Consider the following 23,496-nt stretch of genomic DNA (forward strand, 5'->3'; position numbering starts at 1 on the left):
GAAAGTCAGAGGTAGATCCTCACTGACTATGGTGCTATGAGGCACATGGAGATGAGCAAGGAGCAACCAATCAACAATAAACCAAAAGGGGTCTTTGAACTTTTTTAAAACTATAGGCAATGCTCTATATAATAGTTTTATTAGTAAATAAGGGAAGGCCTGATAAAGCTGCAATGAATCCAGTACATTTTGGCATACAAGAGAATATACTTGATAGCTTAAAAGTAAAAAAATAAAAAATTACATTACCACTGGTGCTGTAAAAGACATGTTTAGGAGACAAGTTTAGTATCAAAAACGATCTTGGCCAAGTGAAAAAGTCAGGTCAGCAGGACTACAGCTGAAATACTGCAGCATGTTGGGGTTTGTTTTTCTTCTAGTCTGCTCCAGAAGTGTGCCACCAGCACAGAAGAGTAACTTGGCCACACAGAGGGGTGTGTCCCTTCACAGGCCAGAACAGGGGTGTCTGAATGATTTGTTTCTTCTCTAGGACTACAGTTTTAACTCAAGATCCACAGACCACAACCAAACCTTGCTCTTTCCTAGGTTAATACCAGGCATTGCAGTTCAGGCCTGCTGCACCGACTTTGGCTAAACTCTCCTGGCATTATCATTCTGTTTCTCCTTCCAGAGGAGATCCTTCTGGGCCCAGCTTTTTGTGTGCTTTCTAAGAAGCAGATTCTTGAAGCTGGAGCCCTGCAAAAAATCAGACAGGTGATGAGATCTCTGTTGCTGTAAACATGCTCCTACAAAATCTCATGTTCATCCTGAGAGATGGGCTTTATTCACTCCACCTGTGCCCCACCAAAATCTGGGCACAGCTCCCTCTGTGTGCAGAAAACACCACTGTACACTGGATGCCAGGGGACTGGTCCAGCTCAGCTCCAGTTCAGGCTGGCAGACTAAGACAACTCAAGAGCAACTGGTTGAGAACTTTTGTGATCAAAGCAGCAGGCAAAAATGCAGCTTAAGACTGTCACAGACTCACTCTATGATTTCAGGTGACATCTCCAGGTCTTCAACACCTGCAAAATTAGGGCAGGAATTCTTCCTGCTTTCATCCTCTGGCTGTGGGATTTCTATATCCCAGGAGTTTCACAGCAGTGTTCATCATCCAACACAGCAAGGACCTTGTTGCAGAGGATAAAAGCACATTAGGCATGTTACATACATAGCAGTAACTGCTGACTGCCCCTCCAGGGAAAGAGTGATTTTCTCTGAGCAGAGGGGAGCTCAGCCCGCTCCCCCTGGCTTGGGCTCCATGCAACAATGTTTTTGATGTTGCAGAAGGCCAGTAGGAAGCCCCTGGCATCTTTCACTGAGAGGAGTCGCCTGCTGCCCCCAGGCAGAGGCCAGCAGTGTCCCATGCTAGAGTAGCAGATATCCCCTGACAGATGTGCAGCCAGCACAAAGGCAAAGGAGCAAGAGAGAAGGAGGGGAAACAGCTGGAAACAGCAAGAGCTTGAAAGTGTTTATGATTTACGCACTAAATTAACAGCAACAAAAAGTTGTGATCCCTGGAAAGCTTTGCAAATCCCCCTGCTATAATTAGCTGTTGGCTCTGGAGGTGGTTTGCCAAACCAGTTTTACAGCTGGGATGATACTGGGGTTTTTCTCCTCCTGCTTCCATGCCTAATACTCTTGCTTAAAGTGGTGAGCTGGACAATCAGGCAGTACCCAGCTCTGGCCAGGCTGACCATGGAATAAAACCCAAGGTCAGAGCTGAGATGCAGGCAATGCATTTGATTCTCAGCACTGACCCTGAGAGTCTTCTTGTAGGAGACTTGCTTCCCTGTAAGCAGAACTTCAGATATCCCACAGGCTCCAGAAAGTCTTTCTTACCTGTGACTTTTGCAGCCAAACAACTTCAAATGCAAATGTTAAGCCATCAGGGCCCCCCAGCTGGGCCGGGGAACCCAAGACATACAGCATTAAGCACAGTATCATCCCTCTCAACCAAAATAAATAGCAACACATGCTTCAGTCACAACTGAATGACATCAGCATGACATATACATATATAAAGTGCTTTATTGCAGCATCAGATTAAAGAATTCTCTGTGAAATTCTGTAGGAATAAAAGACATTTTATATATATATTATATATATAAAAAAACCAATAAACTTTAGGAGTGAAAGCTTAGAGATTCATAACTTAAATAGCAGTGGGCTGGACAGAATCTTTGACAGGATATAAAAATAAACACTTGCTTAATGTCTACTTTTTTCACGGTGCTCTCCAAAGCCTCACGGTGTGTAAGGTGCTTGTATGAGGAACAATGGTGCTTGTTTCTCATGCTCCAGTTTGTGCCTGTATTGTCCAAACCACAGAGGCAACAAAGCAGAACAGCTACTTGGCTCTCAACTAGCTTTTGTGGGGGCATCAGGGGATGGGGAATATCAATACAAGAAATTTTTTTACTTGCCCTTGGAACTCCAGTTATTACAGAAAGCACAAGTTTTTTTCTGGGGGTTAGACTGGTTGACTTATCCAGTGTATAGAGGAGGACAGTAAAAATCCTGGGTAACACTCTTACTATAAGAGCACTTCCTTAGAGATCAGCCAGTCTAACAAAAAAATTGGGTGAGCTCTGGCAAGTCTTCTTCAGGAAAGACTGTTTGTAGAAGTCTTGCTTCCATATACAGGTCCAATACTGAACACTAGGCACTTTCAACAGGAGGTTGCTTTAAAGAAATCTGCCCTGACGGTAAATAAATTCCATGGAGAGTTTGATGATGTTAATGACGTTATATGGTATGGGAGTGGAATGCTGAATGACTGCAGTTAACAAGTTTGTCCTTCCATGGCTTCAGATGCATTTGTTTGCTTCCATGTCTCTTGCTGAGGCTCCCTGGCTCCCAGAACTAAGCAACCAGATCACTGTCACCCCCTCCTGACCACCTCTATATGACTACCTGTTTGCCAGAAACTAGTGAGTGAATGACCATCTGGGCTAGAGAACATGTAGTGATCATGAAAATGTTCCAAGGTCTAGGTCTCCATCCATGTTTATTTGGTTTTCTTCCTTCTCACCATTTATAGAACACTGGTCGTCTCAGACTGCATGTCTGTTGGGAAATGGATGATGTCTGCCTGTATTTTGATAGAACCCATATCCAGAGTCTAGGGATACAAGGGTGTAATAATAGTTGAGTAAGAATAATTCAGTGATAACTTCATTAATACTTTTGTTTTACCAGCTATGAAGTCTTAGGTATGGATGACCAAGGATGCAATATTCTATCAGTAACCAAGGCAAATGGATCAACGTACACTCAACAGATACAAAGACGCTCCCAGAAAGACTCCCCAAAGAGTTTTCAGACCAAGGACATTCACTGAGGCTGGAGAAAGCGCCTGTAAGAAGGACAGACAGCACAGGACGGTCAACTAAGGACCTCTGCAACCAGTTTGGGTTCAACAGTGCCCTGCAGAAGTACACGGAGTAGGTAACAGCCTTGCATGAAACCTCTAATGTAGAAATGACTCCATTCTTCTTTATGTGTGCTTGACTTTTATTTCCCCTGACGCATAAAAATTTGTTAAATAAAAGCTATAAATTTTTTGCCAGTTCAGAAACTGAATGTCCAGGGATGAAGGTGCTCAGCCTAGTTTCTCTGCAGAAAAGCTTCCAAAATATTCTGGGACACACTGCCATGGACCTGTGAAAAGCTGAATAAAACTCAGGCAAGATGATCAAAGTGCCAACAGAGAGCTTCACAATCCCTGGTCTGTGGACACTAGATATTGACTCTATTAGCACGTGTGTGTGTTCCTCCTCTGGAGCCACACTTGTGAGCCTGGCCTGGAAGCGAGCCTGAGGCATCCATGGCTTGGTTTGGTTTGTCTGGGCTGCCTCCAGGTGGGGACCTGGGCAGACACAGAATGGAGCATCTGGGGACATGGGCAGACTCGGCATGGAGCAGGGCCTGGCTTGGCTCAGTGCTTTTTGTTCCTCACCAGCAATAGCATGAGCAGTGGCCAAGGTGCCTCCTGCCCCTGGCAGGGATGTCAGTGGAAAACACAGGACTTTCTTTTGGGCTGTGTCACAGGTGCTCCTGAGACCCTCTGGGAACTGCCAAGGGGCCAAGGTCTGGTAGAAGGCCAGTGCTGTGACTTGCACAGATGCTACCACCCTGCTCCCCCAAGGCAGAGAGGCTGAAATGCACACAGATGGTGTGTCCCCATGCTGACCTCCTCTGAAGTCCACCTGTGTGCAGCTTTGGCAGCCAAAACCCTGGTGGCTAGGCAATCTTGCCAAGGAAATCCAGGCAGGCAGTCTCCTCCTGCCCCACAGCTCCCTCCCCCAGACCCACGGACCCGGATACGCCTTTCCCTGCTCCTTCCCAATCCTGCATGCACAAACCCAAGGATGGGGGAGGCCCTGCTCTGTATGCATGGCTGGAACAGCCCTGCACTCTCTAGGAAGACCTACCCCCAGTTTCAGACATTAACCAGTGTGTGCCAGTGCAGGTGTACAGACAAGAGCAGGCAACCATGCCTGCAGCAGCTCCTCAGATGTGGTGTGAAACCAGCAGGAGCTGAGCCCAACTCACCCTGTGCTCAGCTTTCAGGCTGCGTTCAAAGGTCATAGAGAATAAAAGCAGACAGGAGCAGCCCCTTGTTCCCTTTATGCTTCCCAACCCCGGCTGCTCTCCACATGCCAGGCCCAGGAGCCCTGGACTGCAGGACTGCCTTGGGTGGCATGGCAGGGAATGCACCACAATAACCTCCAGCACCCTCAGAAATCGGAGGGGGGCTGAGACACCTCTCTGAGGATGAGACAGACGGTGCATCCTCCCCATTTTGCCTGGCACCACTGAGGAGCCCCTGAGCAGGGTCAGGGCTGGCCAGGCTGCACAGGGATGCAAGCCAGTGGTGGTCGTGGCACCTTTGAGAGTGGCTGTGGCTAGTACTCCTTGGCCTCCTGCAGCTGGGACAGGTACTCCTCCTCGGTGGGGTTATCAGCACACCGCTGCCCATTGTTGGGGGGCCGGACAGCGTGATACCGGCTCCAGTCACCCTTGCAAAGGATCCAGGGCAGCATGTCCACCTTGTAGTGCAGCTCCGGGGAGAACTCGGTGCTGATGAGGTTGGGGACACCAGCCCCCTTGCCGCGGGTGATGAGGCGGGTGTGCTCGTCGTAGCAGCAGTGCTGGGCAGCCAGGGTGGTGCTGTCGAGGGAGAGCATGGAGCGCAGGCAGAAGCGAGCCGTCGGCTTGTAGATGTCCAGGCGCTCCTTGGGGCCGCTGGCATCCCGCCATCGGAAGCTCTTGCCCTGCTGCTCGTCCCGCAGGTTGACAGCGCTGTAGACGGCCTCCAGCGGGTAGGAGCAGGGGCAGCTGGGCAGGTCCGTCAGCACCTTGCTCAGGTATTTGGTGAGGAAGTCGCTCTTGCAGTTCAGCCACTTCTCACAGCTGTCCACCTCTGGGAGAGGGTACCAAAAGGGTGAGGGCACGCTCGCTCTGCACCCCACTTTACCCAGCTGCCATTTGCCTGAAGCCATGCCAACACCACCAGTGGAGCCTGCAATCGCCAGGAGGAGCAGCCGGGCTCTTGGGATGAGCTGGAGCCAGGCTCCACCCCCAAGGCAGTGCCAGAGAGAAGGGGTTTTGTGCTGGGGCCAGGCTGGCAACATTCCCTCTTGGGAGAGGGCATTTAGCAGGCTGGCCTCAGCCATGAACCTTAAAGCAGGACTGTGTTGTACCACGGCTGTGGGAGTGGCTGGGTTTCCCAGCATGACCACTGAAGCCTGCACATGGCAGTGGTTTGGGTGGTCTGGATACCAGACACAGGACCCCTTGGCTAAGCCCTCCCAACCAGCCAGCTATGACCCTCCCAAGGTCTGCCACTGAAGCCCACAGTGCAAAGCAGAGGTAGAGGCTAACCTGAGTTGAACAGCTCTGTGGTGTTGTCACTTTTGAAAGGTGTCTCTTCTGTGGGGAAGGCCATTTCTCCTTCTGCTCCTTGAGACAGAAAAAAAACAAAACAAAGAGCCCATTTGAACACCAGGAGGAATGGTGTTTTTTTCCCCTCTGTATGTGCACCAGACACCATTCATCTCCCAGCCCCTCTCCTGCCACTTCTTTGGTAACATGGCCCTGTGTTTGGAAGGAAAGGCCAGCAGCAAGACTGGCCCAACAGAGGCTGTTAATTATGTAAATCCCAGTGGACAGAGCTGGCTCTCAATATGCCTCAGGAGAGGATTTCGAGCTCCCAATGTGAGAGAGGTGCAAGAAGTCACACACCAAACTTGATGCCAGCTCTACCACCCCTGGGCCCCACACAACTGCCTCGGGAGCCATGAAGCCAAATCATAGCTTCTTTCTGGAAACATGATCATGTTTTCATGGCCATTATCCCTGATTACATTAATGTGATAACTAATTCTTGAAGCAAGAGCAATACCCAGCCTGCAGCAGTGAGGGACCAGCCCACATCAGTCAGACAGTACCCAAGGACTGACGTGGCCAGGGGCTCACCAGGGCAGTGTGTCAGATCGCAGGTCCTTGATTCTGTCGCTGTACAGGCATAGCCACAGGACCGGGTCCTCTTCTGGTTGCCACTGCCACAGGTGATGCTGCAAGGGGACCATGGGCTCCACTCCTCCTCATCTTCATAGTCTGTGCACAGCAGGGAAGAGGGTGATGGACCTCAGCAAAGCTTTAGCAGGAGGGGAGACAACAGCCACCTAGGACCTCCCTCAGCTCTGCCTCCATCCCTGAACAGGGACAGTACTGCCTGAGGCACACGGAGGTGCCCAGCCACACAATGCCAAGGGCCATCCTCACTGCCAGCCCCAGGATAGCAGCCCTGAGCAGAGGCTCTCATTCTCACAGCTTTGCTCCCAGTCATACCAACCCAAACAGGTATCACTGCACACAGGCCATGATGCTGAACATCATGTATTAGCAAAGGTTGGCTGGTTTTGAGGTTATGGCCAGGAAACTGCAGGAGGGAGCTGCTGTGGTGCCCTGGCCCACCTGCCCACTAGAATCTGCCTCTAACTCTCTACAGCTCCTCTCTCTGGGGGGCAGCCAGGTCTGTGGAAAAGGTTTGTGGCACTGATGTCCCTACAGGGATCTGAGTCAATGGCAGCAGCACTTGTCATTAAACATTTACATTGTATGTCTCATGTGAGCACGCATTCGCTAGAAGGCTCACACATGCTTCAGTGGGATTACATGCAAGGACAATTCCTGCTGGGACACTGCATGTCTGACTGCTGACAGCCCCAGCTGAGTGTGCTGGCCTCGCTCCTTGGCATGCTTGCTTTTTTTCTAAGTAGGAGCTGAGCACCAGTGTGCTGTGATTCCTGGTAGGGCTGCAGGCCAGGCAGGACAGGGGGGGCATTGCTGGTCTTCAGGGCAGCTGCACATGCCAAGAGAACTCACCATAATTGTATTTCTCCTTAAAGATCCAGTTCTTCTGCCCAGGCCATTGCTGGTCCCAGTTACCACCTACTCCACTAAGCATGGACTCCTCCTCCTCATACTCTGCTGTGTAATCTTCCTCTTCATCATCATCCTCTTCTTCTTCCTCCCTGTCCCCTACGTCCAGGTTGTCATCCTCTTCCTCCTCTTCCTCCTCCTCTTCATCTTCCTCCTCCTCCTCTCCCTCAGCAGGGTCAGTGTATTCCCAGAAGAGGGGCCAGAATAGGTCCTTGTGAGACAACCACTCAGAGGATGTCAGAGACCAGTCATTGCTTGTCTCCTTCAACAAGTCCATCTCCATCTCAGCCTGAGGATCATCCACCACTTCAATGGTCACCTGGTGGGCAGACATGAGGCAAGGCAGTGAGCTAGGGCACAGCCCCTGGACAGACCCACCAGACCATGCACTGGCTCCCAGCCCAAGAGGCCAGAGACACTCTGGGCTGCAGGACTGTATGAGGAGTGCAAATGGTTTCTCCTCATCCAGAGGGACTGAGCAGAGACAGAGTGGGAAGCACAGGGTGGCTGGTGGTCACCCACAGGGGCCAACACCACACTCAGAAATTGAGAGGTCACCCATGTCAGGAGGGTTTACTCCTGCTCAGTGAAGAGGGGCTCAGGGGGCCAGGGGAAAGGCTGTGAACAAATTCCTCAGTCAAGGAGCTCCTCCATGACAGCTATCTGCAGCTGGCAGTCACCAAAAAACAGATGACAGCGGCCACACAGACCCTGCCCATGGGATCTTTTCTCTTAAGGAACCAAATGAGGCTGGAGAGCACCACTTCCACCACAGTGCTCACCCACATCCCCCCGTGGCCTTCCCAGACCCACTCCCCACCTGGATGTTGGGGTTCTGGGCACTCAGGTCCACATTGGCCAGCCCTGGCAAGTTCTGCAGGTCCAGCATGAAGGGCAGGCTCTCCTCCTGGCCAGCACCACTGGGCTGGGGCAGAGCTGGGCTCCTGGCAGCTTGCTGAGCCATCCCTCTGCGCCGGTGCCGCCGCGGGCCAGCCTGGCCACTGCGCCTCAGCCCCCGTGCCTTGCCCGATGGTGGCAGCTCCTCGTCCCCTGCTGAACGGGGGCTGGATGATGCTGAGACCTGGAGAGGGACGAGTCAGAGAGAACATCTCTTGAGGGTGGTGGTGCAGGGCAGGGAGCAAACCACTGCCCAGCAAAGACGAGTCTGGTCTCCCGCTCCAAACAGTTCCTCCATGCCATCTTATTGCAGCATCAGGATAGCAATTAACATGTTAATCAGTCAAGTTAATACCAAGTGCCCTGTGCTGTGTCAGTGCTCAGTTCTGCTGCACCTGAACCTACAGGTCTATTCAGACTGGTACTTCCCAACCCCATCACCACCCTCTCTGCACGCCTCTGCTGTCCCATTACTCATCTTGTCTGGATTTCCACTTCTCACGCTCCCTTTTTAGCTATTTCTCAGTCTCGGGAAATGGGTTAACAGCAAGGGTTGCTTCTGGTCACAGAGTTACCACAAGTCATGTTTAATAATTTTATATATTTATGTAAAAAGTTTATAACCAGGGCTTTATGACAAAGGGGAAAACCTCACCCAAATAAATTGTTCTGTGGTATTGATATTAGGGCAGATGACTTCAAGCTACAGAGGTTTAACTGAAATTTCTGATGGTACCACAAAGATGGAAAGAAACTGATGGCAGATATAATCCAGCTACCTTTAGCTCTTTGGGAAAGGGAATATGCCCAGCCAAACAAGTCAACAAAACTCACTTGCGAGTGCTGCCAGTGGCTCTAAGTGCTGCTGCCACTCTAGGGGCACATGGCTAGCCCTCCAGCCCCAGGAGGAGCAGGGCTAGCAGCAGACAGGGAGCCTTGCCCAGAGGCAGCAGGAGTCCCCCGGGGGCCAGGGAGGTGGCCAGCAAACGCTGCCAAATGACTGCGCTCGCCTCGCACCGCGTTCCCACGTTCCTCGTCCCGCACTCGGTGCGCACTGGCACGAGAAGCGTGGGGACTCCAGGGGCCAGCAGGCTCCAGTGTGCCCAAGAAACCCGAGATGGGAACAACTGGCAAAGCCCCCCCGAGGCATGGGCGTCCTTGGGAAGGTCTGCAGGGCCCCGCAGCTCAAGGCTGAGAGCAGAGGTGCCCGAACTCCCAGCATCTCCGCCAGTGTCTGCCTATTTCTGGCTGCCCAGCTGAAACCCCCTTTTGTTCCCAAGCTCTCACCCTTCGCGTCAGCCCAGTCGAGAGCCGTGGGATTAACGAAGAGCATGGAGTGCCCCCTCCCCACGGCGCCGGGCGGAGGGGGGACACGCAGAGAGGCATTTCTACCTGCAATTAGAGCCAGATGGTTTGGGGAAGGACTCCCCTCCCTTTCATCCTGATCACTGGAGCACTTCAAAGGCAGCTGGAGCCTAGCCAGACTCTCATGAGCGCACACAGCCCGTCCCCAGCCCTGTCCCTGTACATCAAAGCCCACGATCCCTCCAGCCCCGGGGGAGGGAAAAGAGCAGCAGGGACGCTGCTGGTCCCTTGGCTGCTGCCCAGAGCAGGCTGAACGCAGGGAAGGGCTGGTGACAGACTTCACCAGATGGGCCCGGAGGAGAGGGCTACAGAGGGGACAGAATATGTGCTTCCCGTCGAGAGCGTTTGGGGCTTGTCCCTGTCCCTGGCCTGGAGGACTCCTGTGGCACTGCTGGTAGCAAACCCCTGCATACACCTTCCCCTCCCAGCTCCCTCTGTCCCCATCCAAACCACAATGGTTTTGGGAAGAATGCATGGGAATGATGCCTAGCTCTGTCTCAGCATATTTCCCAGTGCCTTAGCCCCTTGCTAGGTCTCCTGTCATGTGTCAGGAGTCCTTGACAAGGAGCAAGGAGCTCAGGTGGAACAAAAACATCAAAGGGGGCTGAGCAGGCAAACCTAGCCATGTCCCAGTGCTGGCTGCATGACACTTCCTGCTGGTGCTGGGTTTGCTGCCAGCTGCACATGCCCAACACAACCCCTGCACAAGAGATCGACAACAGCCCTGCAAGGCTGGCGTTCCTGCCTAATTTGCAAAGAGCTTATTGGGCTGGGTAAGCTCATTTGACATACAACCCAAATTTCATATGCATGGAAAGTGAGGGCTCCTCCAGCAATAAGATCTGAGCTCAACCAAGGACACCAGAGCAAGCAAGTCAGGAACAGACTCAAAGTCTCCAAATTTACACTCAGTGCCTAATTCAGATTTTACGCCCAAACAAGCTCAAGAAATTCAGAGTACTGTTCCCACAGGGAAAATGTAAAACTGCTCCAGGGGAACTGGTTGCAAGAGTGTTGCAGGGCAAACAGAACTCCCACAGCTCCCAGATACTCTGTAGGCATAAGCACGACAGGGGTGGCCACCCTGGATGGTCAAGAGCCCTTCAGCAATGGTCACTACAATGTACCATCCAATGCTTCCCTCCTGTTGGCATCTGCATCGTTCTGAAGCTTTGCTGGGTTAAAATCTATCCCTGCATCAGATGTCCCTTCTGTGTAAAGCTCAGTGTCCCGCCCCAACCAATCCATGGATTTAACAAGCTCTTAAAAGGCCCAGTGCTCCCTCCAGGTCAGAGCATCCATGGCATCAGATGTGTCTTCTCCAAGACATCAGGGTCCCCTGACAGCCACACAAGCAGCTGCCCCTGAGGTTTTCACTCCTGCTGCGTGACGCCCACCCTCTCCTCTGCACTGTCCCAGGAGCAGCTGGATGAAGCCATCAAGCCTGGAGCTAAACCACTGCAGTGGGCTAAGGGAAGACTTTGCTTGTCCAGAGGGAACACCCTATTCCCTTTCTCGATATAGAGCACAGGAGAAAGCCTGCAAACCATTGGAGAGCTGGTCATCAGCAGCTCCCTTCTCCTTCCACCACCATGGAAGTAGAGAGTAGTGCTGGGAAGCCATTAGTCTTGCAGCAAAGTTCCAACCTTCTCCTGTGATCAGTCAGCACGAAGCAAAGGAAAAAGCTGAACAAGGAATTGCCACAGCTGCTCCTGTTTACACTTAGCAAATTCTGACTGGCTGGGAATAAAGGTTCCCAGGGCAGGAACCTGAGAGAAACTCTGGGGCAGCACTCAGGAAAGAGGCTGGACTTCCCATTTGTGAAGATCATGTTTTGACTGAAGGCTATAAGCAGGAGCACACCTGCCTACCTACCAGCCCAGGAGCCCTTTCTACATAGTCCAGGCTGTCCTACGGCTGACCACTGAAACACCTTGAGGCACAAGCTTAGAAGAGATATTCAGAAAGGGAACTCATTAGCAATTCACCCCCCAGTGTCATGCGTCATGTTTACATAACATGGGCAACAAGGTGTGTGGAAAAGGTGTGGGGAAAAGGCCACACATCATTGCTCTAGAGTGTAAAGGCTGACATTTTTCCATTTCTAGTCCATACACCTCTACTAGAATTGCTTGAAAATCTGGAGATGATGAAGAAAGCAGCCACAAAAACATTTCAGGGGATGGAAAGACTTTTCCAGTGAAAGACTCATACAATTCAATTTGTTTGTCATGCTGGAAAAAGAAAGCAATGACTCCATTTTCCAGTTCTTTAAGGCAGTAATCCATAAAGCACCAGAGACTCTATAATCCAGAACAGAAACACATAATAGGAAGCAATGTGCTCAAGTCAAAGCCAAACAAATTTAACAGAGGAATAAGGATTGTACTTTTAATGTCATAGGTAATTAACCTCAGGAACAATTGACAAGAAAAGTGACAATTTCTCTTGTGGAGACTGTCAAACCCACATCACTGGGCTCAAGACATGAGTACTGCAACTACACTAGGAAAGAAATTCAAGGCTCCAGTAATTTCTTCTGCTCTTAAAATTTGTGATTTTGCTAGAAATGTCTCTAAGGCTTTGAACTAAATCTGAGTTAAGGAAGCAAAAGACCAATGTTCATGCGCTGCAGTTCTTACCATTAGAGACATGACATTTCAGATTCTACAGCAGTTTAAAACCTGACAATATCATCAGACAAGTCCCTGGGCTGTACTGCCCTTTGGCAACCAGGGACACCACCACACTGCCACTTGCACAACCACAGGTACTTGTCCCTCCAGCATATTCCTCAGCATCTCTGTGGGCATTGCAAGTTGCCAGAGCACCCAAGAGCAGTGGCCTTTGTAACTACATACACTGCTGAGCAGAGCTGCCCCTCATCATGGGGTTAAACTAATGCAAGCACACTTGAGAGAACTCCCGTGGCAGTGAAGCACTGCTAGAGCTCGTGCAGCAGCAGTCAGTGCAGCAAGCAAGTCACCAGCACAGGACAAGCTCAGAGGATGCAGCTTCTACCCGCACCTACCCCAAGCAATTATCGAGCACATAAACTCATTCAACTCAAACCAAAGGAACCTGTGCACACGGCAGTCGGATCAGAGGCAACATTCAGGCTGTGCCTTGGGCTTGTTAACACTGCAGTGAAGAAAATGACGTATTTGCTAAAGGCCGGTATCACACTGAGCTGTAATTATAAGGAATGGGGACTTTTGTTGCTTAATCATTACTGCTTGTGTTAGGTTTCCTTTGAACAGTTTTACCATGCTGTATTGAAACAAGAAACCACCAGAAGAACTATTGATCTTTTCCTGAATAGACCTTCCTTCTCTTTCCCCCAAGCTCTCGCCAACATTATTTTAAAACCTGTCTGTTGCAGACTTGCCCACTTATGAATTAGTCAAGTACTTTTTTTCTTTTTTCTTAATCCATAAAACTTTTATTTTTATATTTACGTAAATGGGCTGCAAGGATCTGGAGAAAGTATTAAAAAAAATTATCTTTGGACTGAAACTGAGGAGGAACAACTCCAGAGCAGGATTTTACTATAAAGCCATACTATAAAGCTATGGAAGTAGAGAAGGCTGGTTGGTTGCACTAGAAGGAAGCCCAGCATGTCTGGGGTTAGCTCTGGGGCTGCAGTTTGCAAAAAGGCTCATGACAATTTTTGCTGGTGGGATGGGGAGAAAGGGAGGTTTTTCTAGTGCTAACAGGTAACACTGTTGTCTCTTTAAAATAAAGTAAGGTTGAACAGCAGGGTAATCACTAGGAACAAATGCAGTGTGCCATGATGCCTCCCTCCCATAGTACATGCTTTCTCCTCTGTGAGGCACTGCTCAAATAAAGGGCATTTTTAGCCCAGCCAGCTGAAACCACTGTGGCCTCCTGAGGGCTGTAGTTTGATCCTCCTGGCTCATAACCCATCCACCAGCACATAACCTATCTACTGGCAGTCTTTCAGCCAGATGGAAAATCCATGGGACTCATATTAGGCAAGTGACCTCTGCCACCCATCAGCTCATCACCCACTTAAGGGATTTCCCAGAGCTGTGACAGAGCACAGCATCTTCTAGAGGTGTCAAGAGTTGAGTGGGCACCTATGAGATAACAGGGAAGGCAAACATGCTGCTCAGTTCCTGTTACTGTCTGTAAGTCCTTCTGTGCCACAATCCCAGCCATCAGACCCAACATATTTAGATTTACAAGCAGGTGGCTTAGCAGGAGCTATCACTCAGGATTTTGACATGTGAGCTCTGGAAGATCTGCCAGAGGTAATTTAAAGAAGTTAACACCTCCAGTTGCCTCCCTCTTCTTGTGCTCTGGGTTACACTCTTGCCGCAAAGGGGCTGTGGCACAGGTGAAGAGCAGAACAGAGACTTCCCAAATGCTGTGCTATGCAGCACACCACAGGATCAACTTACATGGGTGCTGGGGGGAGGGGGGGGTGTTGGTTTGTTTGCTTGTTTTTGTTGGTGTGTTCTTTCCTTTTAATAAAGACTCCCTTTAGGTTTTAGGAGAGTTCTACAAGTGCTCATGGAACAGACAAAGCACTTGGTTATCATGCTTATGTGGGCAGATCCTGTTTCTGACAGACCAGCAGGAGCCAGCAGCAAACTGTGCTGTGCAGATAATTATTATGCCCTCATGATTATAATTTTTATGCAGTTATCAAAATACTTCAGATCATATGGTATCACTTTCTTTGCTAACTAGTTTCATTCCAACTATCTTGGGTAGGGAACTGCAGGAGGCAGCATCAAAGGCTTCCTCAAGTTTCACACTTACTTTGATGTCTCACAGTTGCAACAACTGTAATCTCAAAACTCTTTCCAAGGTCGGTTGCCCCTGAGGCAGAGCCAGCCCTGGAGCAGAAGACACCACAGCACAGAGAAGCAGCAGCACGCAGCTCCATGAGGAGCAAGGACACAGCACAGTTGACTTTGTGCAAGACCAAATATGAAGAGGTTGTCCAGGCTACTGAGAATGCTTCTCACCACTGGCACAGCCCAGCTCCTCTCACCACTCGGCTCTCCTGTGAGTGTGCTCATGAGTAACTTGCCCATGGCATCCTCACTCCACTGATCGCTTGTGACACAAGGAGGAAAAGCAGCAGCCTCATGGCCTTTCACCTCACCATGCCAAGCTGTTGCCCTCCTCATGCAGATCATGGTTGTTTCACTGGCAGATGTTTCTCTACCATAAACATCTTCTCCCTCTTTAACACTGAGACAAATTTCTTTGTCTGCAAAACTCCCACTTTGCAGACAAAGAAAATGACATGGTTCTCAGGGAGCCCGTGGCAAAGCCAGGCATACATGTGGGTCTCCCCTGTATTACTTGGAGAAGACTTTAGAGAAGGTTCACCACAGCTCTGCTTCTTCTCCCCACCTGCCCTGAAGGGGGAACTGGTCTGCTTTCCACATAGATGAACCACACAGGCCTTGTAGTGGAGAAGCTGGAGCATATCCTTGGCAATACTGATATGTCCCAGCACAGCAGATAGGGCTGCCCTCACACCAGACTTGGCCCAAGCACACAGATCCCAAGGGCCAATCCTTGAGGGATGGTGCCTGCTCTAAGGACACCGGCTGGTGGCAAGGCACATGTCACTTGAAGACCCTGAGACTTCTGCTCAGTCGTGGGTATGGGAGCAAGGCCCCTGCAGAGGCTGCATGGAGAAGTCCCCCAGAGAGATGAACAGACACATCCACATCCTCTGGTGCTCTCTGGCAAATGCTCCTGCTAGGGCACATGGTTTCTGTTAACACAGCTGAGCAGTAATGCACATAAGCTCCCAATGCATCAGAGGGAGTCACTGCTAACCTGTTCCAGCTCTAAACCCCATGTGCTTCAGTAACCATTAACTTGTTCCAGCTAATGATCTACATTTACCAGTCTGCACACCATAACCCTCCCACTGCTCCAGCTGCTGCTTCCTTGTCTGCCACAGCCCAGGCAAAACAGCAAAAGGAAGAAAACCGAAAATACTGCAAAGCAGGTGTAGAAACTGACAGGTCCAGATCAACACCAGCCTCCCCCTGAGGACTAGAAGAGGTTGGAGAGGGAATCACAGGCAGGAGGGAGTGCAGGGGGCACCTGCACCCCTTGTCCCACAAGGGTGCACAGGCTGCCCCTCCATGCAAGAAGTGGGGCAAGGAATTCAGCCCACTAAACAAATGCAAATCCATCAGGGATCCCTTCAACAACAGACAAAATGGGCATCTGAGACAGACTTGGATACTTGGAGTATCTCCATGCCCTGCACAGGAAGGGATCCAGGCAGGGATGCTGCATCTTGTCCTCCCGAAGGGGCAAAGCTGTGATGACCCTGAGCCAGCAGCCCCCTGCCTCAGGTGCTTGGCTGCAGCTCCCTAGCCTGGGGTCAAGCTCAACTCCCCTCTCCAGCCAGCTTTGATTTTAAGGAGCCAGCAGCCTTAGCATGTAATAAACCCACAGAGTCTCCAGAGGGGAAGGTGTTAGGAACTGCAGATGTGAGGACATCTGTACAACACCTTGTCTTGATGGAGGTGCTCATGGTACGGCACAGTGCAGCTGGAATTCCCTGTGATTTTGGCTGCTATGGGAATGGCTGCATGAGAAGGGGAGGGCAGGGAGGACAGCAGGAGAGAGTGCCAAAGTGTTAAGGAAGAGAGGACATCCCCGAGAAGCAAAGAGATACCGACTTTCCACATGGGGCACTTCCCACAGCACCTCCAGGCCATCCAGCAAACACGGCCTCCTGAGCCAGCAGGTACCTGGGGGCTCAGCTGCTGGGAAAGAGCTGGGGCTGCCCTGCTCACCCCAGGCTAGGGCTGCCAAGGCTGGGATGGAAGGTGGCTCACCTGAAGGGCACTGTACCCATGCCATGTGCCAGCCTCCTGTTGAGCCCTGCATGGTAGTGGCTCTCTTGGTCTGGGACATGTTCCCACACATCCCACACATGCAGCCCAAGTCCTGCAGCCAAGTGTCAGATAAGACCCTGAAAGACCAGGCTAACCACCAGTTCCTAATCCAAGATAAACTGACGCCTCACCACCTCTTCCCTGCATGCATGGATGTTTCCTGGCTGTCTGCAGCCAGGTCTCTCTCCCATGCCTGTCTTGTGGTGCCAGAGGACAGCAGAAGGCAGCAATTCACTGCACTTTGTTCCCTTTGAAGTTGCATCCTTGTCTTGGAGACAAAACCTACCTGAACCCGAAGAGGCATTGGTGCCCTTCATGCCAAGGGCCACCTAGGACTCAGAGGCAGGTAGGTCACTGTATTGTGCTGTCTTCATCTCATAAGCACTGAGATGAAAGTACATCTCAAATAGCTTCTCAGACAAGCCTCCAGAGTCCCTACACAGAAGGAACATGGAGAAACTGAATTGCTTGGAAGCAACACCATGCAGGCTGACTTTACAGCTGGCCACATAAAAGCATCAGGCTTTTATGAAGGTTCCAACCAATGAAGGTTCCTTGCAAAAATATTCTACCAAAACAAACAAACAAAAAAATAGTCCTTACACTGCACTTTTGCAAGCTTCTGTCTGAAACAAATTTGATTTAACACTGAAGTATGCTGCAATCTCTTCCTTGCTCCAGTACATTATACAAAACCTCTGGCTGATAACATTTGCTTTGAAGGAGCTGGACAGCAGAGGTACACCTTGCTGTTCTGTCTGCAGCTCAGACTGTTCTCAGGCTTCCCTAAGGGAAGTATCAGGCTTCTTGTTTAGAAGCTTATTCTAAGAGGAAGAGTACTTACTGCTACTGTGGACCAGTTTGCACTCCCTACCCCTAAGACAAGAGGAAAGCAGGAATTACTCTCTAGCACGCTCCCTGTGTCACCCCACTGGGAAGGATCATGGCTGGCGGCAGGATGAGTGCCCCTGCCTGACTGTCTTTGAGGAAAGGGTCTGCATAAACTGGACAATTTTGGGAACCCAGAGAGAGTGCAGGGCAATACCCTGTGGGGTGATTTATGCCTAATCTCTTCCCCTTACATGTGCCTTTTACAGGAACCCCTTTGATTGTAACAATGGGAACGCAGCAGACCTATTTGTGCAGTGAAAATGGAAGAAGCCCCTTGTTGGGCAGATTCCCTACACCCGGCTCTCCTTTGTTTCTGCTGCTGTCTTAGCCCCAGGGCGGGAGGGTTTTCAACTGTGTTGACTAAGATAATTTGGCACTTCTCAAAAGGGAATTTGCTACAAAGGGCGAAGTACCTCCCTGCGCACAAAGAGCCCCTTTCAGAGCGGAAGGATGCTTCAGTGAACGTTTTGTACCCACAAATCCGACCTCCGCCAAGGACAAAGCCAGGGACAAGAACGCTTAATTGCTGAAGAAATGAAAAGGTAAAAAGCACATCCTCAGGCAAAATGACTCTGCTACTGACACAGGCCGCAGCGGCGGCGGGGATCCGGCTGTGCCGGCAGCCAGCACCGGCCCAGCTGCCCGCTCGTACCGCAGCTGGGCTCAGCCCCAGGCTGCTCCCCGCAGGGCACACAGCGGCGACACAAGCTGCGCATCACAGCAGGCGAGACGCTCTGGGGAAACTGAGATGCTCTTCTTGGCCAGCGCCCTAGAGGAGTCGAGACGGAGCAAGAGCTGGGGGGAGCATGGGGCAGGCTCCCGCAGACCTCTGTGCCTGTGCAGCCCATCACCCCAGTGGTGTCCCCAAACCAGTGTGTCCAGGCTACATTAGGGCTCCCAACTGACAGGGCTACCCCGACTTACAGCCTCCTAACAAACTCCACTCAAGACCAGCTGGTATTTCTTTCCCTCTAGCACTTCTTAAATCTAGCACAGCCACACCACGCCACCTTGGAGATCCTTCACTCTGTCTGCTGGTATCTCTGGCCAGGAATCACATCACTCCTATGCATTTAATTCTTAAGTTATTTTTAATCAAGTGTAGACCTCCAGTTTTACAAGTACTTTCCCATCGCTTTTCTCACTGCCTGGTTTAACCAGTAAATAATGTGTAGTGTTGTTACTTGTTTCCTTATTTCTCAGAGGCCAGGTGCCAGTCATATCAGGTGCTGCACAAACCCACTGATTTGCAGCCAACTCAGCCTTTATGCTATGCTGTTTCTTTTGTTGCCTTCCATTATCTCCTATCTCAGATGCCAGATTTGCTTTGCTCACAGCCTCAGACCAGGGGAAATCCAACAGCAAGTTCCAGCCTGGATCTACCCCCTGTCCCAGTCCTGCAGTAACACCCTGGGTGCTTTGGGGAGTTTGCTGATGTTGCTCTTGGGCTCCTCTCTCAAGAGTGGTTCCCTCCTGCAGAAGAGCACCCATCAAGCCCACCAGAGCTGGACTGGCTGGCCTGGACCCTCCATAAAACACTGTTGGCTTGCTCTGCCTCATCCTGTCAGTGCCAGGATGCTCCAACACCCCCATCAACCATTCCCACCAGCAGGGTTATTCCTATGCACTACTTTTGAAACTCTTGTGTCAGTTCATACAGATTTCACACTCCTAATGTTTACATTTGTAGCATGTTAGTACTGTGGCTGTTTTCTGTTTACCAGAAGAGCACCATAACTGATTGGTATCAGCTGGAAAGAATCCAAACATCTATTAACAATGTTCAGAGCCAGTATTTTGAAATTCAGTGAGTTGATCAAAACATATTTTTCATTTATAACTCTTAACTTAATAAATAAATAAACCATGAAGTGATGTGATGAGCTGTACCTTGTCTCCACAAGGGACACAAGCTTCTCCAAATATTGTTACCCAAATCTGAAGAGCCACTTAACGGTCAGTGCTTCATTCTGCCACATTTCTGCCCACATCGAAGTATGATGCATCCAAACCCCTGCTGTACGCCTGTCTGCTGCTTCTGAACCCACCTGCCAATAAACCCCCAAATGAGCAGATATCTTCTCTTGTTAGATTCAAGTCACAGCTTGGAAAGAAAGCTGCCTTTTCATTCCTCCCTTTTCAACTTCTTGTCAAATAGACGGAAGAAATAGCAAAATATTCTCACTACATCTACTGTTTATGCTGAGCACAGTATAATTCAGGCAAAGCTATGCTGACCAGTGTCATTGCTGAGATAATGTAAACACAAGTACTTGCTCCTTTGGTAATGGCTGGAAATACTGGATCCTGACTAAGGTACAGGACTTTGGACATACTGTTAAGGCTAATACCCAAAAATAAAGCATATGTTCCCTCAACTTTACTGAAAAACTTGTTTTAATTTTTCTAAATTATTTTAGTATAGAACTGCAACTCTAAGGCTCAGCACAGACTATAAAAATTCCCATTCAATTCTAAACCAAGGAAAAATGTTAGCTTTTAACAAAGTTATTAAAGTAAGTCCAAGTTATGTAATTGTTTAATGGTTTTGATTGTCTATCTGTTCTGCTCTGTCATTTCTACTTTTCTGCTCACAGCCCCCTTCATCCTACCCACATCTGTAGGGCATTACCCATAGTGTAACCAATACTCCAGCTGTGGCTGCCCTGCTGCCATAGAGACAGGACGTATCAGTGCTGCAACAGGAACCATCTGTGTGTATGACCCAAAATCACTCTGGATTTTTTTTAACCACCATGCTGCTGTGCTTGTGCTCTCTGCTTTAGTTCAAACAGCTGGGCATGACTACTCTAAATTGTCCCATGCATGCACCAGAAACAGAGGATTTAATCCCAAAACACAGCTAGGAGACACATGCCAACACCTACTGCTTCCTCCCTGCCATGAGAACTGTGCCCACAGTACTCTGATGCAGGGTGCACCAACAGACTGCCAAGGAATCCATTATTTAACTTCCTCCTTTCTCCTAACCTCCACCCTCAAACCTTTGCCTATACCCTTCTTGCATGTTTGTATTTCTGCAAGAAGCAAAGGTCCTGGGGACAGAGGCCGCGCTGTGTAAGTGCCGTGTGTGATCTTTGGCTGGCCGCACAACGCTCCCCATTCACAGCCATTCACAAACCGCGACTGACAGCAGCTCACATGCTCTCCCATGTATTTTAGATGTCAGATAAAAAGGAGCCTGAGACTGCGCTGCAGGGTCCCGTGGTGGGGGCATGCACAACTTCCTAACAGAGAGCTTGTCCCTATCCTTGGTCCCTGCCACAGGGCTGCAATACCTTCCTGGATTTCAAGTGTAAATCCCTACTCTTCTGCAGCTGGAGTCTGAGGTCACCCTGCCTGACATTTGTCTGGCAATTGAAGCAGCATCTATATCTATGACTGAAGTTTCACTAGCAAAGTACAGCACCAAAATGGTATTACTAGCACTACAGCACATCATCCCCAATTCTCTTTGCATCTGCTCAGTCCACGCTCTACTCAAAAACCATCGCCAGGCTTGACTAGTGGTACTTGGCTGGATGCAGCTTGCCCCTTGGCCAAGCATTCCATGTGGCAGATTCTCTCCTCACACTTGCGCCCTAGGCTTCATGCTGGAATAGAGTTTAGTGCATCCGACAGGAGCTGCCAGCTGACTCCTCCACAGATCAGACCCCGTTTTGGCATTAACTTGCAATACGGTGTATTCCCATCACTTTGCACCTCCTCTCCCAGTCTGACTGACACTGGAGATCAAATCTGCTGCTTTCCATACTATTGCATATAGCCAGCGAGGACTGAGCTGCTCTTACCCTGTCCTGTTCAAACTCCTCCTATTGCCACTTTTCTCAATCGTTCCTTTCACCTACTTTTAGCAGCAGCATTCTTTGAAAGAGTACTTCTTAAACACAGCTCTGCTGCCTGAATGACTTTTCCTCCAAAGAACAATTTCAAGATGGAAAACAGCTTGTTTTAACCATCCAGTAGTCTTCCTTACTATCCACTCTCCCAATCCGTTCTTGTCATCCCCATCAGGTCCCACCAGCTGGCTCCCAGTCTGCCCAGTCCTTCATTGCCTGCTGAAGTTTCCCATTCCACAATCCGAGCCCGGCACCCAGAGGAGCTGACATTGCCTGCTCCCGGCCGAGGGGCTCCCAGGGCCGCCTGCCCGGGGGACACTGCGGGGGCGCAGGCTGCCGGGATAAGGGAGCATGGCCGCTCCGGAATCTGCCCCGGGAGCGTTTCGGCGGGGAGGGGAGGAGAGATGGTGGCTGAAATCTATCGTGTCTTAGGTTTCTGGTAGAGGAGATTTGGCATGCCTGGCAGGACACCAATTGCTAATTTGACTGCAGCCGGACCCCTCTCTCCCACCTGGGATGCCTGGGATCTTCCCGGGCACTAGGTCACGGCACTCGGCCCCGAACTCAGAAAGCCTAAAGCATCCCCTTTCCTTCAGCCTCTGTGCAGTGCGAAGACCTGAGGCTTCCGGAGAATCCCGCAGGCCAGGAATGGGCTCTGCTCCTCAGCGAGTGAGGAAACAGCCGATAAGAAGGGGTGCCCCAAACCCTGCTTCTCCCCGCTGCTGCTTCTCTCTCTGGAGCTCCGGGCGGCCGGGCCGCGGGACACGTGTTGGATGCTGCTCCCGTCCGAGATGCACAGCTACCTCCGAGGGAGCCCCAGCGACCGCCCAGGTGACCAACTGTTCCCCTCAGCTTTCCCGGGCACGGGAGGGGGTGCAGAGGCTGAGGAAGAGTTCGCCCTAGCACCTTCCCGGCTCTCCGTATTTCCCCAAAGGTCACCCTACCTCCGCCAGCTTGGAGCTCCTCTCCTTCGGGCTATTGCTGCGCTGTTTTCCCCTCACGGGCAGCCCTCTCACCGCAGCCAGGAAAGTTGTCAGGAAGACGAATCCGAGGATGAGCACGACTTTCCCTCTAATCAGAGGCATCTCTCCCTTCCTCTCCCCACCTCACACGTTCAGGGCAGGCGGTCTGGCAGCACGCCCGTCCTCAGTGCTCCAAATCCTGTCCTCCGAGAGGAGCAGTAAAAGCGTAATAATTTATATCTATATATCTATATATCTATAGATATATAGACATACAAAAACCACCGGAGCCGGGAAGTGCGGTGCCCCGCGGAGCGGGCAGGGGCCGGGGTAGGGTCCGCCGGCCCGGGCCACTCCGCTCCCTCTGATCGCTCTTGCAGTTTGCCGAGCACCTTCCGCTGTCGCGGCTCCCCCGGGTCGCCTGCCGGTACTGATGCTGAAGGGTAACTCTGAAAAGCTTCACAAATGTGTGCGGGGAGGGAGGAAGGGAGAGAGCTTCGGCTCCCCACCCCACTTCCTAATCCTTTCGGCAATCCGATTTCTTTTCCTCCTCTTCTCCTCCCCTCATCGAGTCACTCCCCGGTGCTGCCGCGGCTCTGCAGGCAGCGCCGGGCATCGGAGGGCGGACGGGAGGCCGCTCTGTGGGGAGAGGCTCTTGCTCGCATGAAGCGCCTCCAGCCCCTCCCGGGCGACCGCCGCGGCTGCCGGCCCCGGGCACGGCCCCGCCGCGCCCCTGCCCCGCTCGGAGGCTGCAGGCACGGCCAGACCTCCCCCCTCTCTCTCCGGGCGCTGCCCCCTCCGGGGCGCCACCGCCCGCTCCGCTCCTCCCCTCCCGGCAGCTGCATGGCCGGGGCGGCCGCCGCCCCCTCCGCCCGGCGGTGCCCGCGGGGCGCTGCCCCTGCGGCGGGGCCGACCCGGCCCGGGGCTCTTTGTTCCGCGCCTCGGCGGCGCCGGCCTCGCACAAGCCCCGCGGCAGCCCCGCCGGGGCAGCCCCGCCGCCGCTGCGCCCTCCCGGCGGGGCGGGGCGGCCGCGGGCCCCAGCGGCTCCGGCCCGGCCGCACGAGGCGGGGAGGGAGGATGGAGGCGCCTGGACCGAGGGGTGGGAGCGGAGACGCGGCCGGGCAGGGGGCTCAGAGCCTCCCGCCGCTCCCCTGGCGAAAAGAG

The 23,496-nt window shown here is 51.5% G+C and overlaps 1 protein-coding gene across 1 annotated transcript; it reads right to left on the bottom strand.

Annotated features, from left to right (window-relative positions):
* Nucleotides 1-2,013: 2,013 nt before the first annotated feature.
* Nucleotides 2,014-22,984, bottom strand: ISM2 (isthmin 2). Its single transcript, XM_014869808.2, has 6 exons — nucleotides 22,315-22,984; nucleotides 8,273-8,533; nucleotides 7,396-7,771; nucleotides 6,484-6,624; nucleotides 5,890-5,967; nucleotides 2,014-5,428 (listed from the first exon to the last, which is right to left on the bottom strand). Exons 1-6 carry the CDS (start codon nucleotides 22,453-22,455, stop codon nucleotides 4,911-4,913), a joined length of 1,515 nt encoding a protein of 504 aa, XP_014725294.2. The 5' UTR covers nucleotides 22,456-22,984; the 3' UTR covers nucleotides 2,014-4,910.
* Between the last annotated feature and the right edge of the window lie 512 nt (nucleotides 22,985-23,496).

The sequence above is a fragment of the Sturnus vulgaris genome, chromosome 6, assembly GCF_052056855.1.
Source record: "Sturnus vulgaris isolate bStuVul1 chromosome 6, bStuVul1.hap1, whole genome shotgun sequence".
Classification (NCBI taxonomy): domain Eukaryota; kingdom Metazoa; phylum Chordata; class Aves; order Passeriformes; family Sturnidae; genus Sturnus; species Sturnus vulgaris.